Source organism: Eucalyptus grandis, chromosome 9 (genome assembly GCF_016545825.1).
Source record: "Eucalyptus grandis isolate ANBG69807.140 chromosome 9, ASM1654582v1, whole genome shotgun sequence".
Lineage (NCBI taxonomy): Eukaryota > Viridiplantae > Streptophyta > Magnoliopsida > Myrtales > Myrtaceae > Eucalyptus > Eucalyptus grandis.
In genome coordinates this window covers 35,811,780-35,837,456 of record NC_052620.1, presented here as the reverse complement: position 1 = coordinate 35,837,456, position 25,677 = coordinate 35,811,780, and the positions used below count along the sequence as shown (strand labels likewise).

At 39.7% G+C, this 25,677-nt stretch overlaps 3 protein-coding genes across 6 annotated transcripts; all 3 read left to right on the top strand.

Annotated features, from left to right (window-relative positions):
- The first annotated feature begins 238 nt into the window (after positions 1-238).
- Positions 239-3,199, top strand: LOC104419575 (cancer-related nucleoside-triphosphatase homolog). 2 transcript variants are annotated; one of them, XM_010031279.3, is made up of 6 exons: positions 239-389; positions 542-629; positions 726-816; positions 1,546-1,630; positions 2,136-2,292; positions 2,630-3,199. In XM_010031279.3, the coding sequence occupies exons 1-6, from the start codon at positions 348-350 to the stop codon at positions 2,743-2,745; spliced, it is 579 nt and encodes a 192-aa protein (XP_010029581.2). In that variant the 5' UTR covers positions 239-347; the 3' UTR covers positions 2,746-3,199. The 2 variants fall into 2 exon arrangements, with proteins under 2 accessions (XP_010029581.2, XP_039157479.1); XM_039301545.1 differs by lacking the exon at positions 239-389 and having other exon boundaries at positions 1,551-1,630.
- Positions 3,200-11,593: 8,394 nt separating this feature from the next.
- On the top strand, positions 11,594-15,130 carry WOX13.2 (WUSCHEL-related homeobox 8). 2 transcript variants are annotated; one of them, XM_010031277.3, is made up of 3 exons: positions 11,594-12,163; positions 13,484-14,014; positions 14,563-15,130. In XM_010031277.3, exons 1-3 carry the CDS (start codon positions 11,836-11,838, stop codon positions 14,658-14,660), a joined length of 957 nt encoding a protein of 318 aa, XP_010029579.2. In that variant the 5' UTR covers positions 11,594-11,835; the 3' UTR covers positions 14,661-15,130.
- A 1,840-nt stretch (positions 15,131-16,970) lies between these two features.
- Positions 16,971-21,424, top strand: LOC104419573. Of its 2 annotated transcripts, XM_039301468.1 has the most exons (7): positions 16,971-16,988; positions 17,082-17,372; positions 18,157-18,374; positions 19,828-19,912; positions 19,998-20,052; positions 20,525-20,663; positions 20,765-21,424. In XM_039301468.1, the coding sequence occupies exons 3-7, from the start codon at positions 18,198-18,200 to the stop codon at positions 20,900-20,902; spliced, it is 594 nt and encodes a 197-aa protein (XP_039157402.1). In that variant the 5' UTR covers positions 16,971-16,988; positions 17,082-17,372; positions 18,157-18,197; the 3' UTR covers positions 20,903-21,424. The 2 variants fall into 2 exon arrangements, with proteins under 2 accessions (XP_039157402.1, XP_010029578.2); XM_010031276.3 differs by lacking the exon at positions 16,971-16,988 and having other exon boundaries at positions 17,034-17,372.
- The last annotated feature ends 4,253 nt before the right edge of the window (positions 21,425-25,677 follow it).

Genomic DNA, 25,677 nt, shown 5'->3' with positions numbered 1-25,677 from the left:
ATCAAACGGCTTATATGTGTTTGGTTAAAAGATGACGAAACACGTTAATAAATTCTTATTCAACATCAATCTCATGTTCTTAATACATAGGATAATCTCAAATAAAATTGAAGTATACCGGTTTAATCCGAGTAGGTGATTCTATCCCGCAAGGGGAAAGTGAATCGGTACTCATTAGTTCCAATTTACTGAAATCGGCAACCGGATGAGTCTCCATGATTACTGCCGGTTCTGGGCAGTCCGGTCCAGTCCGGTTCCGGGCGATTTGGGTAACTTCCGGTTCTTTTGCAAGCCCCAACGCAGAAGAAGACAAGAAGAAACTCGAGAGAGGGCGGGACGGGGCGGCAATGGCGGCTCCTGGGAAGTGCTTGCTGGTTACAGGTCCTCCTGTAAGCTCCTCTTTACTCTCTCTCTCTCTCTCTCTCTCTAGCGAGCTGAGCTCGTCTCTGATTTTTCTCTGAGTACGGTGTTTCGGCGAGGAGGTTTCATCTCTCGCTCGCTCGCTCGCTCGCTCATCAATGGGGAACTTTCTTGGTCGCAGGGCGTGGGGAAGACGACTCTGATAACGAGAGTCTTCGAGTCGCTCAAGGCCTCGAACCCTCATTTGAAAGTCCAGGGTTTCTATACCCGTATGTTCTCTCTCTCTCTCTCTTCCTCGTTCCGGTTGCAGTGAAGATTTGTGGTTGATTGGGTGGTTTACCGTGGGTGGGCTGATGTTGGTGCAGGTGAGATAAGAGAAGGAGGAGACAGAGTCGGCTTCGAGGTGGTCACGTTGGATGGCCGTACTGGTCCCCTCGCCTCTTCCACCATTTCCACGTACCCTCTCTCTCCCTCTCTCTCTAGGAGTCATGTAGGGTCATAGAAGGTTCAGTATCATGCTGGGGTCGATAGATCATAGCTGGAAATTTCGGATATGATCACTGGGCCTGTAATTTGTCGAGTTCTTGCATAGAATCCGACGCGTAGCCTCGGCAAAATGGTGCTTATCTTTTCTGCACATTTATGTTGCTGCATTGCTGTGATCTTGAAAGAGAACAGTGGTTGGTTAAATTCTGCAGGTTGAACCGATTGCATATTAAATCTCATCTTGTCCCTGATTGGGTCGATCTTTTGAGTTTTAATGGTCACCAGAATGCATGATCGTATAAGGCTCTGCCCTTTGCATCAAGTGATTGCTGGCACAAAGCCGCCTACTAGCAATGACAGCACAAACCCATTGCGAGAAGTGTTCGATTTGACAAATGTGTTTCTTTGAACGTGAGAGACTGAGGAGATTGAAGAAATGAAAATTTTAATTTAACAACCAAATGCTGTTTTCTATCTTCAAGAAGCTGGTTATTTTAGCAAAAGCGTCGAATTGCTGAGTGGTCCCTAGCCAAAAAAATATTAAGTGGTTAGGTAGGTTACATACCTGTGTATTGCTTACCCTTTGGAGCATTCCACTCTATACGTGCTAAACTTCACTGTTCATCTTTGCTTCCCTTGCTGCCTGTTATGGCTTAGTTACAGTTTCGCTCTCTGCTAATGCATCTTTTGCGGTGGCAGTTCAGATTCTCTCAGATGGCCAACTGTTGGGAAATACAAAGTAGATATAGCTTCGTTCGAGTCACTTGCTTTACCCGTGTTGCAGGTGGATATTTCATTTCTAAGTTCCGATGCCTCATACTTTGTTGTGATTGTGAAATGAACATGTGTCTCCTCATCTTTGTTGTTCTAAGTCCCTGATATGGTTGACTTATCTCAATTTATTTTGTGTGTGCATTGAGTTTGTATTCTTGGCATCGAGGCAGAAAAATTAATGAGTTTTGTACTTGGCAATCTCCACATCAATTGTTCAAAACTTGTTGAGGCCTGTGAATTTGGTTGTTGTTATTTATTTATTTATTTTTATTTAAGTCTAGTCATCTTGTCATGTTTGCAAGCTGAAGTCCTACTTGTTTTGTCCAAAATTTAATATGCCGTTCATGTTAATTAATGGCAATTCCCAGGCCTGGCTCCACAATGACTACCTAGTATTGATTGATCCTCTAGAATCCTCAGTTTTGCCGCATACTTCTGTTGCTCATATTTTGTATCTATGGTTTAACATTCTAGAAGGGGGCTATTGATTGAAGCTTGAATGACCATATCATCAGGTCAAGGAAGATACCGATCTCTATATCATTGATGAAGTTGGTAAGATGGAGCTATACAGTTCGGCATTCTTCCCAGCTGTCCTGAAGGTTCTCCAGTCCAATATCCCGCTCTTGGCATCAATTCCCATTCCAAAGAACGGTCGCGATATACCTGGAGGTATGTTTTCTATAGGCAGATGCTACTCATAAGTTGCTGCATCAGCATTTCAATTTTTATTGCATAATAGGACTGCTAAGAAGAGTAGAGCACCTTCATTTTGAAACCCCCCACCCCCGCCAAAAAAAGAAAAAAAAAACAGAGAGAGAAGAGTACCTTCTTAGCAGTAGACTGGCGATCATGGCATCATAATACGGGAGAGAATCTTTACAGACATATAATATAAAGTCTTTTAGAGAAAAGTGATGTCTGAGAATCTTAAGCAGAATGAAAATGACATGTTTAATGTTGAAGTGTTACTCTTCAGGCTCTGTTAATTAAAAATCTGTCTCTGCAGTTGCGCGGTTGAGGAATCATCCAGGAGCAGAAGTTTTCACTCTGAGCGCAAGTAATAGAGATGCTGTTAGAGAACAAATATATAACAAACTACTCGGCTTACTCCCTAAGCAATAGGGTAAGCAAGAGTTTGGGATTTCAACCCTCATCCGGAATACCAACTTGCCTTGCGTCATGCTGACAAATGACAATTGTGCGTTAGTCTCGAACCGCTTCAATTTTCATCTCATCTTAAAGAAGCAGGGCATTTGTGCTGTATAAAGTAATCTGCATGACAGGTATCCTCAAGAAATCTGATGGTCGGTTGAATTAGTCTATGAATATTGGGATTTTGTTTCCTTCCCAGAGCGCACAGTGTTTTAGCAGTTGCTTTGTTTGACCTCCATCCCTGATGGAAGGTGCAAAATGATTTGCGTACACTGTAGTCACCTGGAAAGTTTTTAGATGTAGATATACCTTAACATTGTAGAAGTTAGTAGTCATTATGCAATCGAGCTGCTTTGTCTGGACAGCAAGGAACCTTTTTCTTGATGGTATGTGGTCATGAATCTCACTTGCATGAATTCGTGCATGAATGACTTGAGAAATTGTCGGACCATGCTGCATCCTCTCGCATAATTGTCGATTCTACAAAGCCATGGAGATCATGCTCCAGGACTTGGGTTAGAAATTGAAGAAAAGATTGCAGTTGCAGTTGGGAGCAATTGTTGGAAACCCTTTTTGAGTTTCGAAACATTATGGTGAAAGCGATTGTCAAGCTAGAAACTCTTAGCATTTCAGCCATTGGGTTTCGTCTCCGATCTTTTGTTGAAAAGGTAGTAGGATGGTAATTCTCAACGTGGGTTAGTAACTCGGAAGTGCTTGCGAGATACAGTTTTTCAGAGGATAGAAGCTCTAGTCTTGTCCTATTTACCCATTTTTCGGTTCGCTCTTGATTCGACCTAGATCGTCCGTGTTAACCGAGTAGTGGATGGATCTTCATGTGTTACGCAAGGATCAACATCCCGGGAAGTGATAAATTGCTCTAATCCTCTGGGTGGTCAGATTTTGAGAAATCGAAAATGGAGAATATGAAAGAATGAACGGAGGTCATGCAGCTAAGGTCCTGCGAGGCGGTGGGAGTTTTCTACTTCCATGACTTGCTTGAAGACATGATCAACTGTGCAAACGGAGTTGAGTCGAGATGGTGGTTTTGGTCTCACGGAGATTCGGTTGGACAGATTGTTATTTGCACACGAAGAAACACCGACGGATCTCTCGGCACCAATCGATACGACTACGAGATTGGCTCTCACCATATGAATCGAATCCGTGACTTCATGGAAAACAAGTGACCCTTTCATCACCGGGCCAAACATCATGACAGCGAATGCTAACCTTGCCGATCTAAAGTTTAAAGTAAATAAAAACTGGAGAGCTCCGATCTTTATGAAAATACGCTCAAAATAGTTACTCTAACTGGGTTTCATGCACCAGGACACGCCCTTCTATGGCATTTGAGATCATTTGAATGTCAAATTTGCCGTTCAATGCATTGATCACTTTCGAGCGCGCCTAGCACGGTCATTTTCGGGACGCTACTAATCACCAACGAAGGGCAGGCGGACGACTGGTCACACTGAATTACGTACAGGCCACGGTAACCCGAATCATACGCATTGGTAGGGGGGATGACCGGTCGAGGTCGACCAATTCAAAGCTGTGCACATGCCCGATTCAAGCCCCGAAAGAGAAAAAACAATTTCAGAGTCAAGGAATCTCCGACCGTATCCAGGTGTCGATTCCTGATTGGCCAAGGTTGGTTACAGGTGTAGATGGGGACAAAGTTTGGTGTTTTAGCTTTTGTTAGGTATATATAAACCCTCTCAAGTCTTCGAACGTCGTAATTATTGTCGCCAACTGAGTGCCAGAAAAGCGTAGGACGGACCTTTTTTTCGGTGCGCCCGTTCGTTATTCGCAGCCGTTGATCACTGGAAGTCTTTCTCCTTTCCTCTTTTTTTTTTTTTTAATTAATGATAAAAAGAAGATCGATCGTTTGTTCTATATGATCCGACACGACTTATGTGAGTGGAGGTGGCTGCGCTATTTTCAAATTCTATTTAGCTCCAGTGAACCGACCATTATGACCTTCAATAAATATGGATATCTAGCCAAATATTTTTAGTTTCCTCGACCTAAGTTTAGAAACAATATGTTTCCTTTTTCTTGGTATAATTCCCTCATGTTAAATGGCACTTTAGCTCAGCAGTATTAGCATTGACTTTTTCATATATATAATCAACATTTTATAAAGGCTTACCTTGTTTCCATCCCTTATTGGCTCCTAATACATTCCTATCATAATGAATTGATTGTATTAACTTTTTGCAAGTCTCATTCTTAATTTAAGATTATTTCTTATCTTTTTCATCCATTATTATTGGCATAACTACATTATCCCTGACTATTCCCGCTCTTAATCTAATATTATATCTTACCTTTTTTTTCTTTTTTTTTTTTATTAAAAGAAAACTTACATTACAATTTTATTAAAAGAAAAACTTACATCACTTTCAAGCAACTTTTTTTCACCAGCAGAGCCGATTCATCCTCACCCAAACATTACATTTTAACATTTCCTTTGTGAAGTTCATGTTTGTCTTCTCTAAAACTCATTCTCCACTATTATAACATGAGCAAGCAAGGCACTAATCATATATTGGAGTTAAGAAAGGTTAATTTTATCCGTAGATTATTCTCATGATCGTGAATTTTTTTATTTCAAATTTTGATACATATTTGCTCAAAGATTGAATATTGTGACTAATGTATACATAATACACAATTTACTCAAAGGTTATTCTCTTACTTGTGCTTAAATTACTTTTTGAATAACTTATTTTTGATATAAAAATAAATATAAAATCATCAACAAAATAATTTTTTCCAAAAAAAAATTAATAATAAGGTAGCTGTCTAGCAAATAATTGCTCTTTAAAAAGAGGTGCACAAATTTTGTTCCAAATTAAAAAGAAAAGGAAAAAACCAAAAAAGAAGAAATAAAGGCAAGCGTCCGTCTTGAATCAAGCGTGGCTTCACGTTTAATTAATATTATTTGAGGGGGGTAAGAAATAAAATTCGAACAAATGAAAAAGAAAAAGAAGGTAAGAAATAATCTCAAATTTAGAGTAGAGCCCATGGGGGTTAGTGTAGTCAATTCAATGTAAAATGGGATGTCAAAAATTAATAAACGGATGGAAATAGCACGAGCTTTTATAAAATGTTGATATTTTTTTATTCAATAGAAAAGGCGTTCAATCAAACAATGAGTTTCCTTTTCTTTCTTTTTTCTAGTTTTTGTTATTAACAAACAACCGTTGTTCTCAAAATAACCATAAAGGTGGCGAAACAACAACTACGAATACTCATCTCACTCATGAGCCTCTATTTGTTACACGGAAAATAAATATTTTGAAAAATATTTCCAAAAATTAATTGCTTGAAATGACCGTCATTATCAATACTAATTTATATTTAAATAATTCCGTAGACGATAAAAGTATTTTTCATTCATTCATTCATTCATTCATTTTGTCAGGTGATTCAAATGATTATGTTTTTTTGGAAAATATTTTTCAAATCTCATTTTCTGTAAAACAATCGCACTCTCAATGATCTCTCAAATTTTTCATCATTATAAACGCAGAACAACCAATTTAGCTATAAAATGTAAATAACTTTTAATGCCTCAAACTATTTGAACAAAGAGAATTACATGTAAGTTCACTGAAATATGAATCCATCTAAATCAAATCTCAGACCAAATAACTTGCTGAAATGATCTCTTGTACAAAACAATGAAAGTTTAGATACAAAGGATCAAAGAGGTAGAAATCGATGATAATTTTTGGAGAAATCATACGTAAATTTTGATGAAAGAATAAATATCATGCAATATACCGAAGCATGCATGCTCTAATATATTACATAAATTCTTACTATGACAAACTTTTGAAATCGGGAGAGCGGGTGAGAAGATTTACATTAGAACCTCTCAACAAGAGAAGATGAAAAGGGTAGAATATTTATTTTCCACCATGAGAAATAAAAAGGTGGGCCTAATTAACCCTTGAATGCATACTCAAGTGTGGAGATCATTTTGGTCAATTCACTTCATATACACAAAGACATGCATACATACATATTTCAAAAAAGTTTAGAAGATCTACCAAACCAATGTTTTCAAAGGTTCTAGGTGGGAATGACAGGGGCCCCCACCGGGGGAATCTCTCTTTGGCAGTCATTGCGAACTTTTTCCTTTCGGTCCAATGAAGCAAATTCTTTGCCGGGCAGTGAGTGGGAAATTGGAGGGATTGCATGTCGATATCGGCATTGATTATGCGTTAGAGGCCAAAAAACTTACTAACTCAACTGTTGAACTTGGGCAGCATCCAATAAAAGAAGACCCCATCATGACTTCCACCTCAAAAAAGGGTGTCAAAAAGACCAATCGATGGTGAGAGAAAGAAGAGAGAGAGAGATTGACTGGACAGAGCTGTGGAATCACCGATGCCTAATTGCATGTTGATGAAGCTAACTCGGTATTAAAGATGAAGACAGCTCATAAATGAGAGTGCAAATTGATAAGACATGGAGTGATATCCAAGCGATTTATCCTGTGGGGTTTGTGAATTTTTCTCACCTCGGTTGAGATAAGAATGATGTGGGAGAGAAAAATTGTGGAACTTCTATATATATCTCGATATATTTGGAAGATCCAAATGAATATTCTAAATATATCTAGATATTTCTAATCCCATAGGTCAAGCTTTCACGACAAAGGCCACTCTCGCCATTTCTCAAGTCTTATGGACCCGACCATTGGTCGATGCAACCCTCGGCCTTAAAAGCCTCGTCCCTGTTGCCAACCACTCTGATGTCTCCTTGGCCTGACGGTAGCTCATTCTCTCTATGCATATCTTTATTCTAAGAATTTCTTTCTTTCTTTTGGCCTTTCCTTTTGCATCGTTTTCCCCCACCTAAATGAGGGTCGGTGCGGTCCCAAATGAAATTGCATGAGCTTAACGAGTCTCTTCCTGTGTGATATATTCTGCCATAAACAAGTTGAGTGTATAGGGGTCTATATGATAACATTTCTACTCCTTTATTTTTTTTTTATTCTTTTGTTTTTCGGAATAAAATAATAACATAAATCTGTTTGATAATATCAATTAATTTTTCTATTCCCTGAAATAGAAAAATAACCAAAGAATAGATTTGGAATAGAAATAAGAAGTAAAAAAAAGTAGTTTCTTGTTCCCAAGAACAATTTGTAGAAGTAAATCATCATCTTCTTCTTCTTCCCCACCAAGAAAAAAAAAAAAAAACTGAAAAAATATTAAAAAATTAAAAGAAATTCTATGTTTACAAAAAAATTATAGATCATATCAAACATATTCATGTTCTTTTTTTATTTTGAGAATATAAATTTTGTGTATTTATTAAATGCGTTCCTTTACTCATAAATTATTTAAAGAAATAAAAATAGAAAAAAACTATTTTTAAAAAGAAATTGTTCTCCATAATAGAATTACGCACCCTAATTCATCCAAAATTGATCAGGAAAACAGTCAAAGTACATTGATCTAGGCATAAATCAAAGTTCAATGCAATTGGCAAAACTGAAGTCTATTGATTCACACCAATGTGCAAATATTATTGATAAAGTTCATAGAACACTCACTTTAGTGTTGTAATTTTTTTATCGATCATGTAAATATCACATTGATAAAAAATCGAGTGACGTATTTCAACAATTCATCTATGTAACTTTTTAAATAAAATTGTGAGCCCACCGTGGGTTTTTCAGAACAAATTCCAGCCTAAAGTAGAAAATGAAGAAGATATTGGGGCAAGTGAGACCAAGAGTGTGTTTGTTTAGGTGAAAACTTGAGGAAAATATCTTCCGAAAAATCATTCTTTAGGAGAATAGATAGTTTTCTTTTATTTGGTGATATGTGGCCAAAATTTTTTCCGGTGTTCGGATCTTTTTTGGAAAATGATTTTCAATCTCATGACTTTATCCTAGGTAAGGGTGTGCAACCAAATTGGTTCTATTAAAGAACTGGACTAGACCAAACCGCTCGAAAAATAGGTCCGGGAAACGGTTCTCATTGGAATTGGTCTGAGAACAGGTTTCAAATTTTTGGAATAAGTTGGAACCGGTTTGGGAACAGGTTCCAATTGATCACTTCAGTGAATAATCGATCGCTTTGGTGCCTCCAACGATGCATTTCAACAATTCATCTTACACGACCTTTTAAATAAAATTGTGAGCATGCGGTAGGTTTTTTAGAACGAATTCCAGCCTAAAGTAGAAAATGAAGTAGATATTGGGGCAAGTGAGACTACAAACATGTTTGTTTAGGCGAAAACTTAAGGAAAATATTTTCTGAAAAATCATTTTTCAAGAAAATGGATAATTTTCCTTTTATTTGGTGATATGTGGCCAAAAAAGTTTTCCGGTGTTCGGATCTTTTTTGGAAAATGATTTTCAATCTCATGACTTTATCCTAGATAATGGTGTGCAACCAAATCGGTTCTATTGAAGAATCGGATTGGACCAGACTGCTCGGAAAATAGGTCTGAGAACCAGTTCTTATGTGGAACTAGTCTGAGAATAGGTTTCAAATTTTTGGAATCAATTGGAACCAATTTGGGAATAGATTCCAATTGATCACTTCGGTGAAAAATCGATCGCTTTGGTGCATTGAACGATGTATTTCAACAATTCATCTTACGTGACATTTTAAATAAAATTGTGAGCATGTGGTAGGTTTTTTAGAATGAATTCTAGCCTAAAGTAGAAAATAAAGAAGATATTGGGGCAAGTGAGACTACGGATGTGTTTGTTTAGGCGAAAAAATAAGGAAAATATTTTATGAAAAATCATTTTTCAAGAAAATAAATAATTTTCCTTTTATTTGGTGATATGTGGCCAAAAAAGTTTTATGGTGTTTGGATCTTATTTACATGACTTTATCCTAAGTAGGGGTGTGCAACCAAATTGGTTCTACCAAAGAACTAGACTGGACCGGGCTACTCGGAAAATAGGTCCAGGGACTGATTCTCGTTGGAACTAGTTTGAGAATAGGTTTCACATTTTTGGAATCAGTTTGGGAACAGGTTCAAATTGAACCAAAACCTCATATGATTTTCTTGTAAAAGAATGAACCAAAAAAGGGAACGAAAAAATAAAACAGGTTCTCGAATAGACCGTGGAATCGGATAAGAAAAATAGGTTCTAGAATCTGTTCTAAGTAAAGTGGCGGGTTTTAGAGTAAAAAAAATAAGAACTAATTATAATAGAGCAGGTTTCAAGTTCTAGTTTCGGAACCCATCCACTTTGGATCGATTATCCCTAATCTAAAGCAAAAAATAATAAATAAATAATTTTTTATTTACTTTTTCTTTTCTTTATTTCTTCCTCAACTGGTCTTTGGCCTCCCACGAGGGAGGCTCAACCTCGTTGGCCTTGAGTGACGTCGAGTCTCGCTAGGATTTGGCGAGCTCGAGCTCACTGACCTATGCTTGTCACTAGTCATCACCCACAGCTAAGGCTCAGCCGGATGAGGGAGAAGGAAAAAGAAAAAAAAAATGAAAAAATATTGAAAGACTAAAAAAATCAAAATGAGTAATTCTAGAAAATGTTTTCATCCTTTTAGATTTAGGAATTCACTTCCCTAATTATATGAATGAATATTTTTGTTGCTCAAAAAGTATTTTCGATTAATTAGTCATTTTTAGCAAAATAAAAGGTGAAAATTTAGAAAATTAATTTTCGAAAAACATTTTATTTCAAACAAACACACCCTAAAAATGATGACGTTTCATCTATTACCTTGCTTCTTGTTTCCCTCTAGGAGTTTGTACGATAATATCTCCTTATATTCAACATCATCCTATCTCAAATTTTATCCTAATTACCAAATGTAGCATTTGTGTTTATTTTTGGTGCTACTCCCTGTTACTCTTGCTAATGGAAACAATCATTGCTACCGATATGTCGCAGTGATAAGTTGGAGGCAAGATCGTGGAAGCAAATCTAGAGAAATCGCATTCGGCTTATTTTGGAAAAGAAACCGACGACAATAGCCTATTCAATGTGCTTTCGCCTTCACGTGACCATAAAGTAATTATACCCTTAATTTGTGGGATTGCCGATTTTATCTTGCCAACGAGCCACGTTAGATTTTTCAGCTTCATAAGTCGATTCACTCAAGCGATCAAATTTTAAGATTTTTTTTTTTTTTTTAAAAAACAAAAATGACACTCAAGTAATCGGAAAGTGAGCACGATGCGAAGGACGTACATAATAATATATAATATACACTCTCCCTCGTCGTATAATACATTTTTTCGGTGACGGCGCCGACCGTGACTGGCGCTAAAATACTACGAATGAACACGCTACGAAAAGCGCGCATAACGACAAGAAAAAAGGGGGCCCCGCGATTTTTTTTTTTTTTTTTGGTAAAAAGGGGGGCCCCGCGATTTCCTCCTTGTCGAGAAAGGAACAGTAGTAGTAGGACAAAAGACACGACCATGTTATCAACTTCGATTTCGTAATTTCACAATAATCCCCGTTTTTGTCATTTTGTCAGCTCGAAAAAGACAGCCGGAGCGCAATTACCGCATTGATTTGCGGCGTTCTCTCGATGATCGAGGGGGACACTATCTCGTGATCTCCACCGGCTTGCGACGCCGGATTTCACATAATTCTCGGCGCAATTAGAAATTTGGCCATTTTATTTATCAGGACAAGGGCGGCACACGGCCCGCTAACGTGCGCACGGTGCGCGCGATAAGCCCGGGGGGGGGAGGAGCGGGGGCCCCACCCCGGGGAAAAACCCAACAAACACTCCTTTAGACTTTCGTTCCACGCCTTTTCCTTTTTCCTCGCTTCCCTCTCTTTCTTTCTTTCTTTCTTTCTCTCTCTACTTTTTATCTTCTTCTTCTTCTCCGTCTTCTTCTTCACTGATCACTGCAAAAAAAAAAAGAAAAAGAAAAAGAAAAAGTACTCCTCCGCCTCCGCCTCCTCCTCCTCCTGCTCCGCAGCCGTACGCAGGCGCGCACGCTCGACAGCGCATTCCTCCTCCCCTCGTTCGCGGCGGCAGGCGGGGCAGGCAGGCAGGCAGACACTGCGCGTGCCATGAGAAGAAGGCCGTGATGGAATGGGAGAAGCAGGAACAGCACCACCCCCACCACCACCACCACCCCCACCATCACCCGCACCAGCAGCAGCAGCACCACCAGCAGCAGCAGCAGCCGCAGCAGCAGCAGCAAGCGAAGGAGGCTCAGCAGCAGCAGCAGCAGCAGGGGGGAGAGGGCATGGGTAACGGGACGGCGGCCGGGAACGGGGGCGGAGTGCTGTACGTGAAGGTGATGACGGACGAGCAGCTGGAGACCCTCCGGAAGCAGATCGCCGTCTACGCCTCCATCTGCGAGCAGCTCGTCGAGATGCACAAGAACCTCACCGCTCAGCAGGATCTCGCAGGTCTTCCCTCCCCTCTCTCTCTCTCTCGCGGTCGCTCGCGGGTAATGGCGGCGGTCTCGCGCCGTCGTGGCTTCGGGGTTGGACGATTAGGGGTTGCTGATCGCGCGTAGGTCGGTCCGTCGTTCCGCTATTTAGGTTTAAATTACGGGAAATTACATCGTCCTGAGTTTTTTTTTTTTCTTTTTTCCGAGATCCGTGTCGGCATTCCTGCCAATTTTGCACGCCCGCACTTCCGGTGTCCGGTCGAACGACTGGGAACTGCAAATTCGGTCGGGCATTCGTGGACGCTCGTGTCCGTGCAGGTTTTTGTCCTGTTTTGTATCTCTGTTGTCATTTTGTGGGCGGCGTTCCTCCGTTTCAGCGGATGGTTTCCTGGCGTTGGAAGGGAGGGCCGCGTTCGTGTCTGATCATCGGGCTGGCTTTTATTACCCTTTTAGTGCGACGACGACTTCTTCATCCGGGAGCGGTGGTTCTGATGTAATTATTCCTCCTGTTCATTCAATCCTCGTACTTCTTTGTACGGACATTCTCGTACTCGGGCGTGTGATTTCTGTGCACTTTTGGTGTGTCTCGTGTTGAATTCGCGTTCAGACGTGGGGGGTCGCCTCTCGAAATTGAATTCTTGATTCGGGAAGGAAAAATATTCAGTAGCTGTTCCTCGACAACTTTTTGGCTTCGGACCTCGAGGATCTTGTTCTTTACTGGCTCGTGACCTGGGATGGTTGGCAGAAAGATTCTCTCTTCCGTGCTCTGAGTCTGATTTCAGCTTGATAAATGAGGATTTGACTTTTTCCAATTTGATGGATGATTTCTGTACCATTGGGCTCTAACTTCTCAGGAAACAGAATATTTAGAGTCCATCTCTCTCTCTCTCTGTGGTAGCCATTATGATGTCTGGAAGAATTTATGTCTATAGGGTGTAAGAGAAATACTGATGCTCGTCCTACTTTTTATCCATTCTTCTGGAAAAGCACATGCTACATTACAAATTGATGAACTCCAAAAGCATATGCTTAAATCTTCTGTGACTCTCCTTTCTCTGGGGTTTTTCCCTTCCTTAGTGCAGCTTCATAATTATGAAGGCTACACCTCTCTCTGCCTGCTGTCTAATATGTAATCTACCGTTTTAGCCGTGTAATAGCTGCCTATTTTTATTAGATGATCCTAGTAATTTCTTCTTCTTTTTTTCTTTTTAAATGCATATAGGAGGCTCTAGCACTTCTGCACTATATCTCCCGAACTTTCTTGCATCATTGTGAGAACATCAGTTTTCCGAAGGTGAATGTAACTTTTAAGCTGACGTTTTACTGGCTTCATCAGGTGTTAGGCTGGGAAATTTGTATTGTGACCCCTTGATGACAACCGGTGGTCACAAAATAACTGCCAGGCAGCGATGGACTCCAACACCTTTACAACTTCAAATTCTTGAGCGCATCTTCAATGAAGGAAATGGTACCCCAAGCAAACAGAAAATCAAAGAGATTACTACCGAACTGAGTCAACATGGACAAATTTCAGAAACGAATGTCTATAACTGGTTCCAGAACCGGCGTGCACGATCCAAAAGGAAAATGCAGAATGCAACCGGCAACAATACTGAATCTGAAGCTGAAGCAGAAGTTGAGTCCCCAAAGGAGATGAAGACAAAACCGGAGATCTTTCAATCTCAGCAGAATCCTGTATCAAGGAACGAAGATTTATGCTTCCAAAGCCCTGAGATTAGCTCAGATCTTCATTTTGCTGATTCACAGACCAAAGTGGAGAGCATGGTTTATCCAGATGGCAGTTTGAGATCCAGGAATAGGAACCTAGGCCAGCTATCTTTCTATGATGCCATGATGTCAAATTCAGGTACATACTCAGATATACACCTTATTATTAAGGGGAGTCATCTAGATTGATAATGGTGTAATTTGATTTGATAACCTAGAGTCTATCATTTCCAGACGTGCTTTTGGACACTATCTAGATGAAACCCAACAGATTAGGCGATTTTTAGCGATGATATCAGCAGAGAAGTGTTTTTATATTTATGCATTTGCTGATTATCCTAACAGAGAGATTCAGAAATTGGTATGAACAGTTCTTGGTGAAGTTAATCTTTGGTCAATTCGATAGGAAAGAAGTGTTCAATTGACCCTCCCAAGCTTTTCCATTCTACGTAACAGCAACATTCGCTGGTTTTTGAGTCTAAATATGCTTCATTGATTATTAATTTCGTAAATATTTACTGTGAATTTTGACTGTTCCCTGCTATCTATGTAATGATTATGATGGGTTTCCCATCTCAGATTTGGGTAATAGCATCGACAATGGTAACTGAATTGCAAATGTTCCTTAGCATAAGCCAATTTTGCCTAAAGCACATGTGGAGTTGCTAATTTCTGATATGTTCCTAGGCGGTCTTGCAGGAAATGAGCATCTGGGTGGGAAGATGGAGGTACCAGGAGCCTATGGTCTGTATCATTCTGCGGAAGACTTCGGCATGAGTGGATGATGCTGATTGGTGCCATGGATCTGCCCCCCCCTTTTCTTCCATATAGCATAACTTGCCTGCCATGCTAATGCTGATGCTGATGTTTAGCTTTTGCCGCTTGCGGCGTCATAGCTTGGTCGGAGCCTAATCTTGCAGAGTTGGATGTTCGGTTTGCTTTTTGTGAAGGAACTGATTTTACTGAGGATCATACGCTAGTTTGACTAGTTTGTTTGGATTTTGATGGACTAGTGTCGCACAAATTTGTTTACGGGAGCGGGATGAGCGCTGTATATTCTATTCAAATCACTCTGGCTCTTGCAATTTCAGAATGCGGGCATTTAGATAGACCGTGGAGTTAGGCCCGTTTTTTCCTTCTGTCCTAGTGTCTTACCTACTGTTGGAGAAGAATCTGGGAAACTTTGTGTTTGATCTAGTTATGTATATGCATGATTTCGTGCACCTGTTCAATCAGTTGTCTTGGCCGTGCAGAATTCTTTATCTTGGCGATTGACTTTGATGTATTCACGGTTGAGGAAGCAGTTCTCTCATTTTCGTGTTGTTCGTGCATGCGTGCATGCGTAATGCAATTCGAGGAATGTGACCTCTATGACAAGCGCAGGACTCAGTAGGGAGGGCAGGTCTTCATTTAACTCGTGGGAAAGTAATTATTATTTTCTGGTCGAACTTCTTAAAGCTAAAAAAGGTAATTCAATCATAGAAAATTGCGGAAAAAAAGTTCCACTTCACTATTAGTCGCAACATGTTTTAAATAATTTGGCATTCGATACTAATTTATGTTGAATTTTGAATTCAACGATGAAAGGGAATAGATTAAGTGTATGAATGGTGGGTGACGCTATATTAACTAGCCTGAGCTCATCCAACTAAAAAGACATTTATTTATACAAGAAAGGATGCATCTGAGGATGCGTAACGCGAAAACATTGCACTTGTAAGCAGTAGTTGGTTACTTAGGGGCGTGCAAAATTAACATTCCAAAAAAGTGTTTAGTACCGTGAACACTTCTGTACGGAAAGTGTTCCAAATCAAAATTTAATTTTTAAATGATTTTTTTGGTTTTTCCTTTTTTTCTTTTTTTTTTTTTTTTCATTTTTTCATTTTTTTCACTTCATTTTCTTTTTTTCTTTTTCTTCTTTTCTTCTTTTTTTCTTCTTTTTTCTTTGGCCGGTCGACCTCCCGGCCTCGCCATGGCCCTCGCGAGGCGGGCCCTCGAGGCTCGGCCTCGCCCAGATCCGGGCGGGCTCGCCGTCGCCCGGCCCCGGCGGGGCTCGAGCCCCACCGGCGCGGGCGGACCGGGGCCGGGCGAGGCCCGGCCACGGCGGGCTCGGAGCTCGCCGGATCTGGGCGGCTCGAGCTCGCCCGGCCATGGCGAGGCTCGGGCTCGCCGAATGCCCGGCGAGGCCCGCCCTCGCCAAGGCGAGGCTCGGCGTGGCCACCGCGAGGCTCCCCGGCCGAGCCTCGCCTTGGCCCGCCGCCACCGGCGAGCTCGGGCTCGCCCGGATCCGGGAGAGGCCGAGCCTCGCCGGGGGCGGGCTTGGCCTCGCCGATCTGGGCGAGCCCGAGCTCGCCCGCGAGCCAAGGCGGCCCGCCTCACCCGACCACGGCCGGCTCGGCCTCGCCGGTGGCGGCGAGCCTCGCCGTGGCGGGCGGTGGCGGGGCAGTCGGCCCCGTCGGTGGATGGCGGAGGCGAGATGGCCGATGGGAAAAGAAAATATATTTTGATTCTCAAAAGAAAGGAAAAAATAAAAAATAATAAAAATGTTTAAAAAATTAAAAGAAACAAAAGAATAATAAAATTTAACCAAACGTGTTTAACAAAGTTCATTTTTTATTCCGGACCAAACGTTAAAACGCGCTCATCCAACTAAAAAGACATTTCTTTATACAAGAAAGGATGCATCTGAGAATGCGTAACAAAAAAACATTGCAATAAATGTAAGCAGTACCCTTAGCTGCAATAGTCGTGCCTCGTTCTCACATCTCACTTAAAGGTAGCGATTTAACTTTACGTACAGTAATTTATTCATAGAGTTCGTAACATGAAAATATAGCTGCTTGTTTAATACCAAATAATAGTGCAGTAAAAGGCCCTCAAATTGTCTGTACACGATGGTGTCATTCAAGAAATTAGGAAGTAACGACTTTTCTCACGTAGTAATTTACTTTTAAGGTCTTGCATGATCGAATCTCCGATGAAAAATTGTGATAAATCTTTGGTGATCGTGACATTTCTTCACGGTTCGTAAATCTAGTTTTATCGGCGAGTAATTGCCTTTCCATGCCGTAATTTTGCTTACCCAATAGTGAAATTCGCAACCTTTACACTCGGTAATTTTTCTCAAATACTTATATAAGTTACCATTATTTTCTTTTATCCAACGATCCAGATTCCATAAGGGACCGATCTTTATCGAACCGCAGAATTTTACCCCGGGATCGGAGCTGTTTCGCTTCGTCGGACAAACCGAACTAACGATCCGGTACAGGTACGATCGTTCACGTCCGGGAATTGGCGACGGCAGGCATCAAACGTCGGATTTCGGGCTTTGTCGAGGCTGGTTCTCTCTCTCCCCACCTCCCCATCTTCAAGAAATTCTTCGTTGATTTCGAGGATATCAGCGCAGACCCATCTCAAATTCTCAGGGCAGGCAGCCCTTCGTCACGTGAACACCCCCCCGCCTTCAACTCATCGTCTCGCCGCATCTCTGATCTGTGAGTACACCCAGTCGATTGGTTTTCGTGGTTCTTGGTTGTACTCGGTTTCCGTAGCTTCCGGTCACGCACGTCTCGTGTTCGATGAAATGCCCCAACCAGTTAAGAGTGTGATCCTCTAGTAAAATTTCGTCTCATTGGGGACTTAAGTGGAGTGATGACCTTGTGCTGAACGCGCAAGAACTGCTCCCGCTAGGATGACTACCAGGGGCGTCTCGAGCATTTTTTTTAGCAGATTATTTTTGTAGTTGATTGGGCGATAAGGACTAAATGGCAGCTAAAAGATGTTCTGAGTTGAGTGGCATGTGCAAATGCATTCGGCAATCTAAGTTCTAACACTGATCGGTGGGGAAATTGGTTAAAGGAAGGTTTTGGGGGCTTATGCCGGTTTTTTGTTTAGGTTCTGAGGAACACCTAATGTCTGTGGGAAATCAGGTGGAAAAAACCTGGGGTTGTGGGGATTGTGCTAGATTTTTTTGTGGAAGCTCATGGGATGAAAATTATGTGCCTGTCAGAATCACCACCTCTTATTTTAAAGAATTTGGACATTTCAAGTGTCAACTCATTTTTATATGCTGACGTATCTATCTAGGGCCATTGCTTTGGTCCTCATTTTCTTTGTCTTTGATTTCATGTTATTTACTTGGGAGTAGATATACTGCTCTACTTTGATAGAAGACCTAACAACTCGGTGCTCTTCGTTATTTGATATAGCAAAGCTGTTAAAAGCTTTTATCATCAAATTGTAGACGTCTAAGATTACAGTGTTTTTCACTCCATGCAGGTAGAATGTGAGACCATTAAGTTGGTCGTGAACCCACATTAATGGGAGAAAATTCATTTGCCCACAGAAAATATATGTATTTCCATGACCAGAGGTACCCCCATGAAGCAATTGACATCCACCACATTGAGGTCCAAAGTAATGCTGCAAAGCGTGTTTTTCTCTCTCTTCTTGGTGCCATCGTTGTGGGGAATGCATTGTATCTTGTCCTTATCAAGGTACATCAGTGACTAGTCAGTGTTTATTTTAATGGGTGAATGAAGTGCACTTGCTCTTAATGACTTCAGCCTGTAGGCCTTCTAATGCTGCGGTATTGGTTATAAGGCTGCGTTTGGTTGTGTTCTTTTTTTTTTTTAAACACTTTTCTGTTTTTTGTTCCCGGGAACAAAAAGGAACAAACACGTTTGGGTGCGTTTTGTTCCTTTTTTGTTCTTTTGTTCCCAGAACAAAAAAGAAACAAACAAGAAACACAAATTTTGTGTTTCTTGTTTACAAACACTTTGAGAAACACTTATTTTTCTTTTTCTTTTTTCTCTTATTTTCTTGTTCTTTTTCTTTTGGCCGGTCGCCGGCCTCGGCCATGGCCGGCGACCGGCCGACGAGGGATGGCGGCCTCGCCCGGCCACGGCGAGGCCGAGGCTCGCCGTCCCCGGCGAGGCCGAGGCTCGCCGGCCGCCGGGCTGGTAGGTCGGCCTCGCCGGATCCGGGCGAGCTCGAGCTCGCCCGACCATGGCGAGCCGACCTCGCGCCGGCTGGGCGACCTCGATCTCGCCCGGATCCGGCGAGGCCGACCTCGCGCCGGCACAGGCGAGCTCGATCTCGCCCGGATCCGGCGAGGCCGAGCTCGCCCGGCCGCGAGCCTCGGCCTCGCCGGATCTGGGCGAGTCGCGTCGCTCGGGCGGTGGCCCGGCGCGCGCCTCGCCGCCGCTGGGCGAGCTCGGCCTCGCCGGCCGGTCGCCGCTAAGGCCTTGGCCGGCGACCGGCCAAAAGAAGAAAAAAAAAAAAAAATGAAAAGAAAAAAAGAAAAAAAAGGAAAAATAAGAAAAATAGAAAAAATAAAAGAAATAAAAAAATTATCCAAATTTACCAAACATGTTTCTGTTTATTTTTATTTCCAGAACAAGTTTACCAAACGCGTTGTTTTGTTCAAAAATTGTTCTCGAACGAAACACTTTTTTCTATTTCGTTCCAACAATTTTTAAAACGAAACACAACCAAACGCGCCCTAAAAGTCTGTATGATATTTTTGTCTCATTCTTTACGTTTTTTGTTTTGTTTTTTTAAGACTCTTGGGGTTTGAAATTGGACTTTCATTTAATCTTGGGCACTTTAAATGTTTAAAGATGTGTGGATAATTGCACTTGAAGTCACCTTATTTGTTCAAATTCTCTTTTTACTTTGGGATGAACTCAAAAGAGTCTTTGGGTTATGCTTAGAGCCAAACCTGACACACCTATTGTGGATAACAGTAGTTTGTAACAAAGAGTTCTGCCATGTTAAATCAACCTATTATTGAAATAGTTGAAGTTTAAACTTAGAGTTGACTTTTAGTATCACATAATTGTTCCAGTTCAGTCTAGTTGTGTCTATGCAGTATTCTGCTGAATATGGAACATGTAGACTGATGATGGTTGTTCTATTTTTGTATTTCTGTTTTTGTTCATGTGACAGGAGAAATCAGTTACTCTTCTTTTCTCAAGCTTCCTCTTGTGGGCATTTCTGAGAAAATTGTTGCTTGGGAAACCTGTCAAGAAAGGTCAGAGGAACCTAGTTCCTGTCTACTCCCGAGTGGTCTTATTGTATAGGTTTGGTATCTGACATCATTTCATTTGATAATTCAGAATCTGTGGTGATTATGCCAACTCTTGGGATACAGCTTGAAACTCTCTATATCAGGTACTTCTGTTTCATGTGTACTAATATGCAGTTTGATTGTGGGTTAACATGAATTATTCGTTTCGAGGTGATGACTTGGCTCTCTACCTTCTGGTGTGATTGCATGGAAATATTTTATTCTAGTTGCTTAATGTTTATGCTGGATCATATCAGGATTCATGAAAATTATACACTAATTTACGAGTGTATGAAATTTGATGAAGAATTATGATTCTAAATGAAGGGGTACATATGTTTGTCAATTGTCAGAACTGAGACCAAGTATTTACTCTGCATTTTCTCTCCTCGAATGGAAAGTGGCAGTCAATTTTCTCATTCGTCGTCTGTGTATGCACACTAGTGAATCAAGCAATTGCGAAAAAGCATTGTCAGATCTGTAAATGCTTCGTCAGCTCATTTTGTTAAAGCAGGATATAAGTACCATTTAAATACAATGTTGTGCCATACTTTTCTAAATTCTTGTTTTGAACAGTGGCCGAATCACGCGTCAGTTTGTTCCCGTCAGCAAGATTTTAAAACCGGTGCTACAAGAATGCGTCACACCAGTGACTTGTTATTGGAGCCTTTCTTTGGTTTTGCGTGAGGAAGAAGAACTGACACCCGTTTTCAAGGTACTACTCTTAATTGAAATACACAAAAAGAGGTGGAGTGAAATGGTGAATTTGTTTGGGCTTAGAGATAAACATATCAAGAACTTGTCTGTCATTGTCAGGAACTACGTCCACCGTTGAAGATGCTAATCCCAGTATGGAAAGCACTTTGTGCTGCCACTGGTGAAGGCAGCTCACATTCACGCACAGAGGACAGTGGAGATGCTGAGGAAGGAGTTCGATCTGAGACAAACCCGTGACATGACCGAGCCGTCAATCTTGAAAGACAGGAAACCAGAAGATCCATCGCCCTAAAGTTGGCTGATTGAACCGTTATTTTCACTGCTAGAGATGTTCTTCGGCCCAACTGCAATCGAAGTGGCTGCTTCCATGTCTCATCACACCCCGCTTATATGTGTGGCTATATATGCATATGCATCTGCTGGGATATTCAGGTCAAAGACTAGTGTGAAAAACCACGGGAAACCCATTGGAAGCTGAAGCCGGAACCGACGAAAATCCGATTGATTTTCCTGTGCGTGGATTGAGAAACTTGGGATTGATCGAACCCGAACTCTCGGCCCAGGCAAAGAGTAAAAGACCGCCAGGTCGAACTCATTCGTGAACCGGGTCCTTGATTCAACGACATACAAGCATCGGGAACGCTAGTCGATGTGCACATAGGTCCGGGTTTACTTCCAGAAAATTAGCACCGTGGTCGTTGGTATGTGATGGCCGATGCGCTATTGTTAAGACAAGCATGAACATATTTAACATACAAATGAACGGAGGGGGAGATGGGCTTGCTCGGCCTGGGCTATTGTAAAATTCATGAAGTTTGCGCACTTGTTCACGCTGATAGCGACGCGCGCCCACGCGAACCACGGGCCTGCGGCTCTTTTCTCCTTTGCATAAATATGAAAGAGACGGCATTTCTTTTGCATGTGTCGTCACAGGTAATAAAAAATGAAAAAGTATGAAAAACCCGGGAACGCCTTTGATAGCATTTCTATTACAATTATTTCTTGATTAATCGTTTACAATTTATAAAAATTTGTAAATTTTACTAAGTATAAATAATCAATGGCTACTTTCGTGAATGTAATACGTTTAATTAGAAAAACAGACAGGTCCAATCGAGGAAAATATAATGTATTAGATTATGAAGGGGATATGGATAATTAAGTGAAATCTAGTATTGTAATGTTTAATCACGCGTAGTCAACGAACGTGGTGTGCGATGAAGAGGGAAAGCGATCATTTTCGTGCATTTGTTATGAAATGTGGCACCTGTTCGAGATTAATCTTATTTAATTTCCCCCAATTGCTCACAAGTTTTCCACGTTGAGTTAATTATCCTACTGGTAGCTGAAGCACCTAACCCTTCTGCTAACTTGTGGGTGCACCCTCTTTTGTGGACCCTGATAATCAGGAGCACCAACCTGTTTTTTTTTTACTTTTTCTAATTTTCCTTTTCATGTACCAATTTTAAAAGGAAAATTAATCGACAATCTTTGTGTTGAAGAAATTAATCAATACTTAATAGATAGAATTATAACATATCTGAATTTCGTGTTCAATTTATATGACCCATTCTTAAAATTAGAGTATGTAAATCCCAGGTTGGAGAAAAAAGTTTATACGATTTTTTTAAAAAAAAAAAAAAAATCGAGGCTACAAAATTCATGAATGTGGAGAGTAACTACTCTAGGATGAGGACCTTCACTTATAGCCCAAAGATTATTTGGATGGGAGGAACGCTTAGCATCTCGGCCGCAAATGCCCTCGCTCTCGAGCAAAATTACCACTCCACCATGCCTATGTATCCTCCCCAAACGTAATTGCGAATAATATCATGAAAAAAGAAACATTAGAAAATGAGCAGTCTAGGTCATGATGAGAATAATATTATTAATGCAAATCAAGATCCGTATCGGCGTTCTCATAAAAGTATTGTTTAAGCAAACACTTGTTAAGTATATATCTAGGATAATAGACACCAATCCAAATGATTTAAAGGATTTTTCATTCTGTTTGTCGAAATTCATAATGGAAAGTTATTACATTCTATTAAGGACAATATTCTATCTATAATTGCTATATAATAACTGTGCTGTTATAATTAATCTTATAATTAAAACGTATTTTTCAAATATACTCTGCGACTTAATAAGCTAAAAGAAATCAATAAAATGTTTTTGATAGTTTTGGTTCCTTATTTTAGTTATATAATTTAAAATTTTTACCTATTTCAATAATTTTTCGTTGAATTTAATTGATAATAAATGAAAATTATTATTTTTATGAATGAAATGTACATAATGATCTATTCAAGGAAGTAGGAATACCAGTCAATTCATGTTAAAAATAGTTTATAATTAAAACTATCTATAATTAGAACATCTCTATAAAATAAGCTTTAATTACAAGTAAATTCTATAATTAGATTATACAATTAACCAATCGCTAACTATAATTACCTATTATCATAAAAATAATATATGATACCTTATTATTTTTGTCTATTATTTATGCATTCTATTTCATATATTGTTAATAAACTGCATTAAAAAAATTCACTAATTTAAATATAATAAACGCAATTATCATAAGGTATACATTAAAAGATAATGACAATTTAGAATAACTTTATATTATTGAATAGTTTTATGGTACAATTAAATTAGGTAGTTAATTCAATTTCTAGTTTAATTAAGTAACATGATAAAAAAAAATAACGTTTTTTTTTTATACTATTACACTGTTCTATCAAGAAACACTCAAATATAAATGTATCATGAGCATAAAATAATTAAAAACTATTGTGTACTTTAGATATATTCAATTAGTAAAAATGCAATGTCATTTTTGGAATATAAAAATAGGACCATTCCATGCTGAATAGAATGAGTATCGCTCGGCCCCCTTAGAGGAATAGCTATCCTTGATCTAATTTTTGGAACTAAACGAGGGAATAAATATGTCATCATGGATAAATTCGGTATAGAGTGAAAGTGCACTTCAGTTCATATTTGCAAGACTAACTTTTTTTAATTTGAGGAATTGCTGTCGATATACAAAGCTTGTCTAACCTCGAACATATGTGCTATCAAACACTACTGTGCCTGCGTTTGATAATTGGGATGATGATTTAAATAGAATAGAACTTGGCCGGCTATGAAATCTTATAAATTCGACATAAGATTGGATTTAAATCATGTGCAAGATTGGATTGTGTATAAAATCACAATTAATTTTTTTTTTAAAGGGACGTTGTTGAAGAAAAATGAGGGAACTACTGCTCAAAAGACCACAAAGTCTTCGTTTAAGGCCGAGCCATTATATCGTCATCACATTGGGCTTTTTTTTTAATCGGTCTAAAAAATCTTAAATTTATTGTACTTTTATCAATTCAAATTTAAAACTTTTAATTTTGTTATTGAGCTCTAAATATTTTTGCATTTTGTTAATTAAGTCTATACAACCAATTTTAGCTAGAAATTGTCGATATGGATATCAGCTATTTAATGTGATACCGTCGATGCTAATGTAAATAATTTTAAATATTTTTTCTTTCTTTTCCTCTTTTTTTTTAACCCTAGGTCGGCGAGGTTGTTGGCCTATGGTTAGAAAAAAAAATATTATCGAAAATTATTTATGTCAATGCCAACGGTATTATGTAGGTTGGCTGATATCCACGTCAATGATTTCCAATTGAAATTGGTCAGATGAACTTAATTGACAAAAAACAAAAATGTTTAGAAATCAATTGCCAAAATTCAAAGTTTTAGTATACAATTGGTGAAAGTGCAATAAGTTTATGATTTTTCAAACAATTTTTTTCTTTTTTATCGTAATGAGGGCAATTGTACATGTAATTTTCTTTTGAAATGTTGAGAAAATATTTATATATGTAAAAGTATATTTACGGATATTAGAGAATTCCCTATGAGATTAGATTAATTATTTTTCCATATTATTATTCGGGCATAAATACCGTTGTCCAATGAAGTGTAAATTGAAGTAAATATAGTAAAGATGCAGTTTTTTTTTTAATTGATTCTCAATCCCTCCTTTTTGAAAATCCTGGAATACTGAGATGTTGTCAAAACTCTCTACGTCTTTGCTCCTTTTCCATGGTCGTTGAGCTTCACTCCAATCCTTGCTCATCATTAGGAGTTCTGCCTTGCAATTGTTAGTCACTTAGGATCTGTCTGTTAAGGGCACGTTTGGTAATGCTTCTGCTCCCGGAAATAATTTCTGATTAGAAATCATTCTTTTTTATTTTACTCCCGAAAATAATTTCTAAGCATTTTAAGCCGTTTGGTGAATCGTCCAAAATTTCAATACTTGGAATAAAATTGCGTTTGGTACCGTGCTCAAAATTTCTACTTCAAATCATTTTCTTTTAATTTTTAAATATTTTTTTTCTTCTTTTCTTTTTTTCCTTTCTTTCTCCTATTCTTCTTCTTCAAGTAGCCGGTCGCTAGCCTTGGGATGACCCGAGACCTCACCAGAGTGTCATCGGCCGAGCCTCGTCAATAGCCGGGTGAGCGGCCTCGTCCGAATCTGGCGAGGCCGCTCGCCCAGCCATGGCTCGGCTGAGCCTCAACAGGGCTGGCCGAGCCTCAGTGAGGCTGGGCGAGCCTCGCCGGTGATTAGGCTTGCTTTCGGCGAGCTCATTGGATTGGTTGCCGCAATCGGCGGCGGTGGGTGGCGGCGAAAGGCAACCGCAGCGATGGCAGTAGATGAAAAAGAAGAAAATGGAAGAAGAACAAGAAATAAGAAAATAAAAAGAGAAATTATGAGTTTGATTCTAGAATTGTTCTCGGAAACAAGAATCATTTTTTTTTTATTCTTGATTTTGTTCCAAATTTACTTCCGGGAACAAAAAAATAAAAATTTGTTCTCGAGAACCAAATTTTTACCAAAAACGATTCTATCCAAAATTACTCCTGGGAACAAAAGAATAGAAATTTTTACTATTTGACTGGTAACCAAATAGGGCCTAACTTGCCTAATAGTAATCGATTCT

Bases quoted from the DNA above. Each gene is read 5' to 3' on its own strand.
- LOC104419575 (XM_010031279.3), top strand. From the start codon at position 348: ATGGCGGCTCCTGGGAAGTGCTTGCTGGTTACAGGTCCTCCT. The intron at 1,631-2,135 runs GTGGATATTTCA...CCATATCATCAG, and splicing joins TTGCTTTACCCGTGTTGCAG to GTCAAGGAAGATACCGATCT. The intron at 2,293-2,629 runs GTATGTTTTCTA...CTGTCTCTGCAG, and splicing joins CGGTCGCGATATACCTGGAG to TTGCGCGGTTGAGGAATCAT.
- WOX13.2 (XM_010031277.3), top strand. From the start codon at position 11,836: ATGGAATGGGAGAAGCAGGAACAGCACCACCCCCACCACCACCACCAC. The intron at 12,164-13,483 runs GTCTTCCCTCCC...TGGCTTCATCAG, and splicing joins CGCTCAGCAGGATCTCGCAG to GTGTTAGGCTGGGAAATTTG. The intron at 14,015-14,562 runs GTACATACTCAG...ATATGTTCCTAG, and splicing joins TGCCATGATGTCAAATTCAG to GCGGTCTTGCAGGAAATGAG.
- LOC104419573 (XM_039301468.1), top strand. From the start codon at position 18,198: ATGGGAGAAAATTCATTTGCCCACAGAAAATATATGTATTTCCATGAC. The intron at 19,913-19,997 runs GTCAGAGGAACC...TTGATAATTCAG, and splicing joins TGGGAAACCTGTCAAGAAAG to AATCTGTGGTGATTATGCCA. The intron at 20,664-20,764 runs GTACTACTCTTA...TGTCATTGTCAG, and splicing joins AACTGACACCCGTTTTCAAG to GAACTACGTCCACCGTTGAA.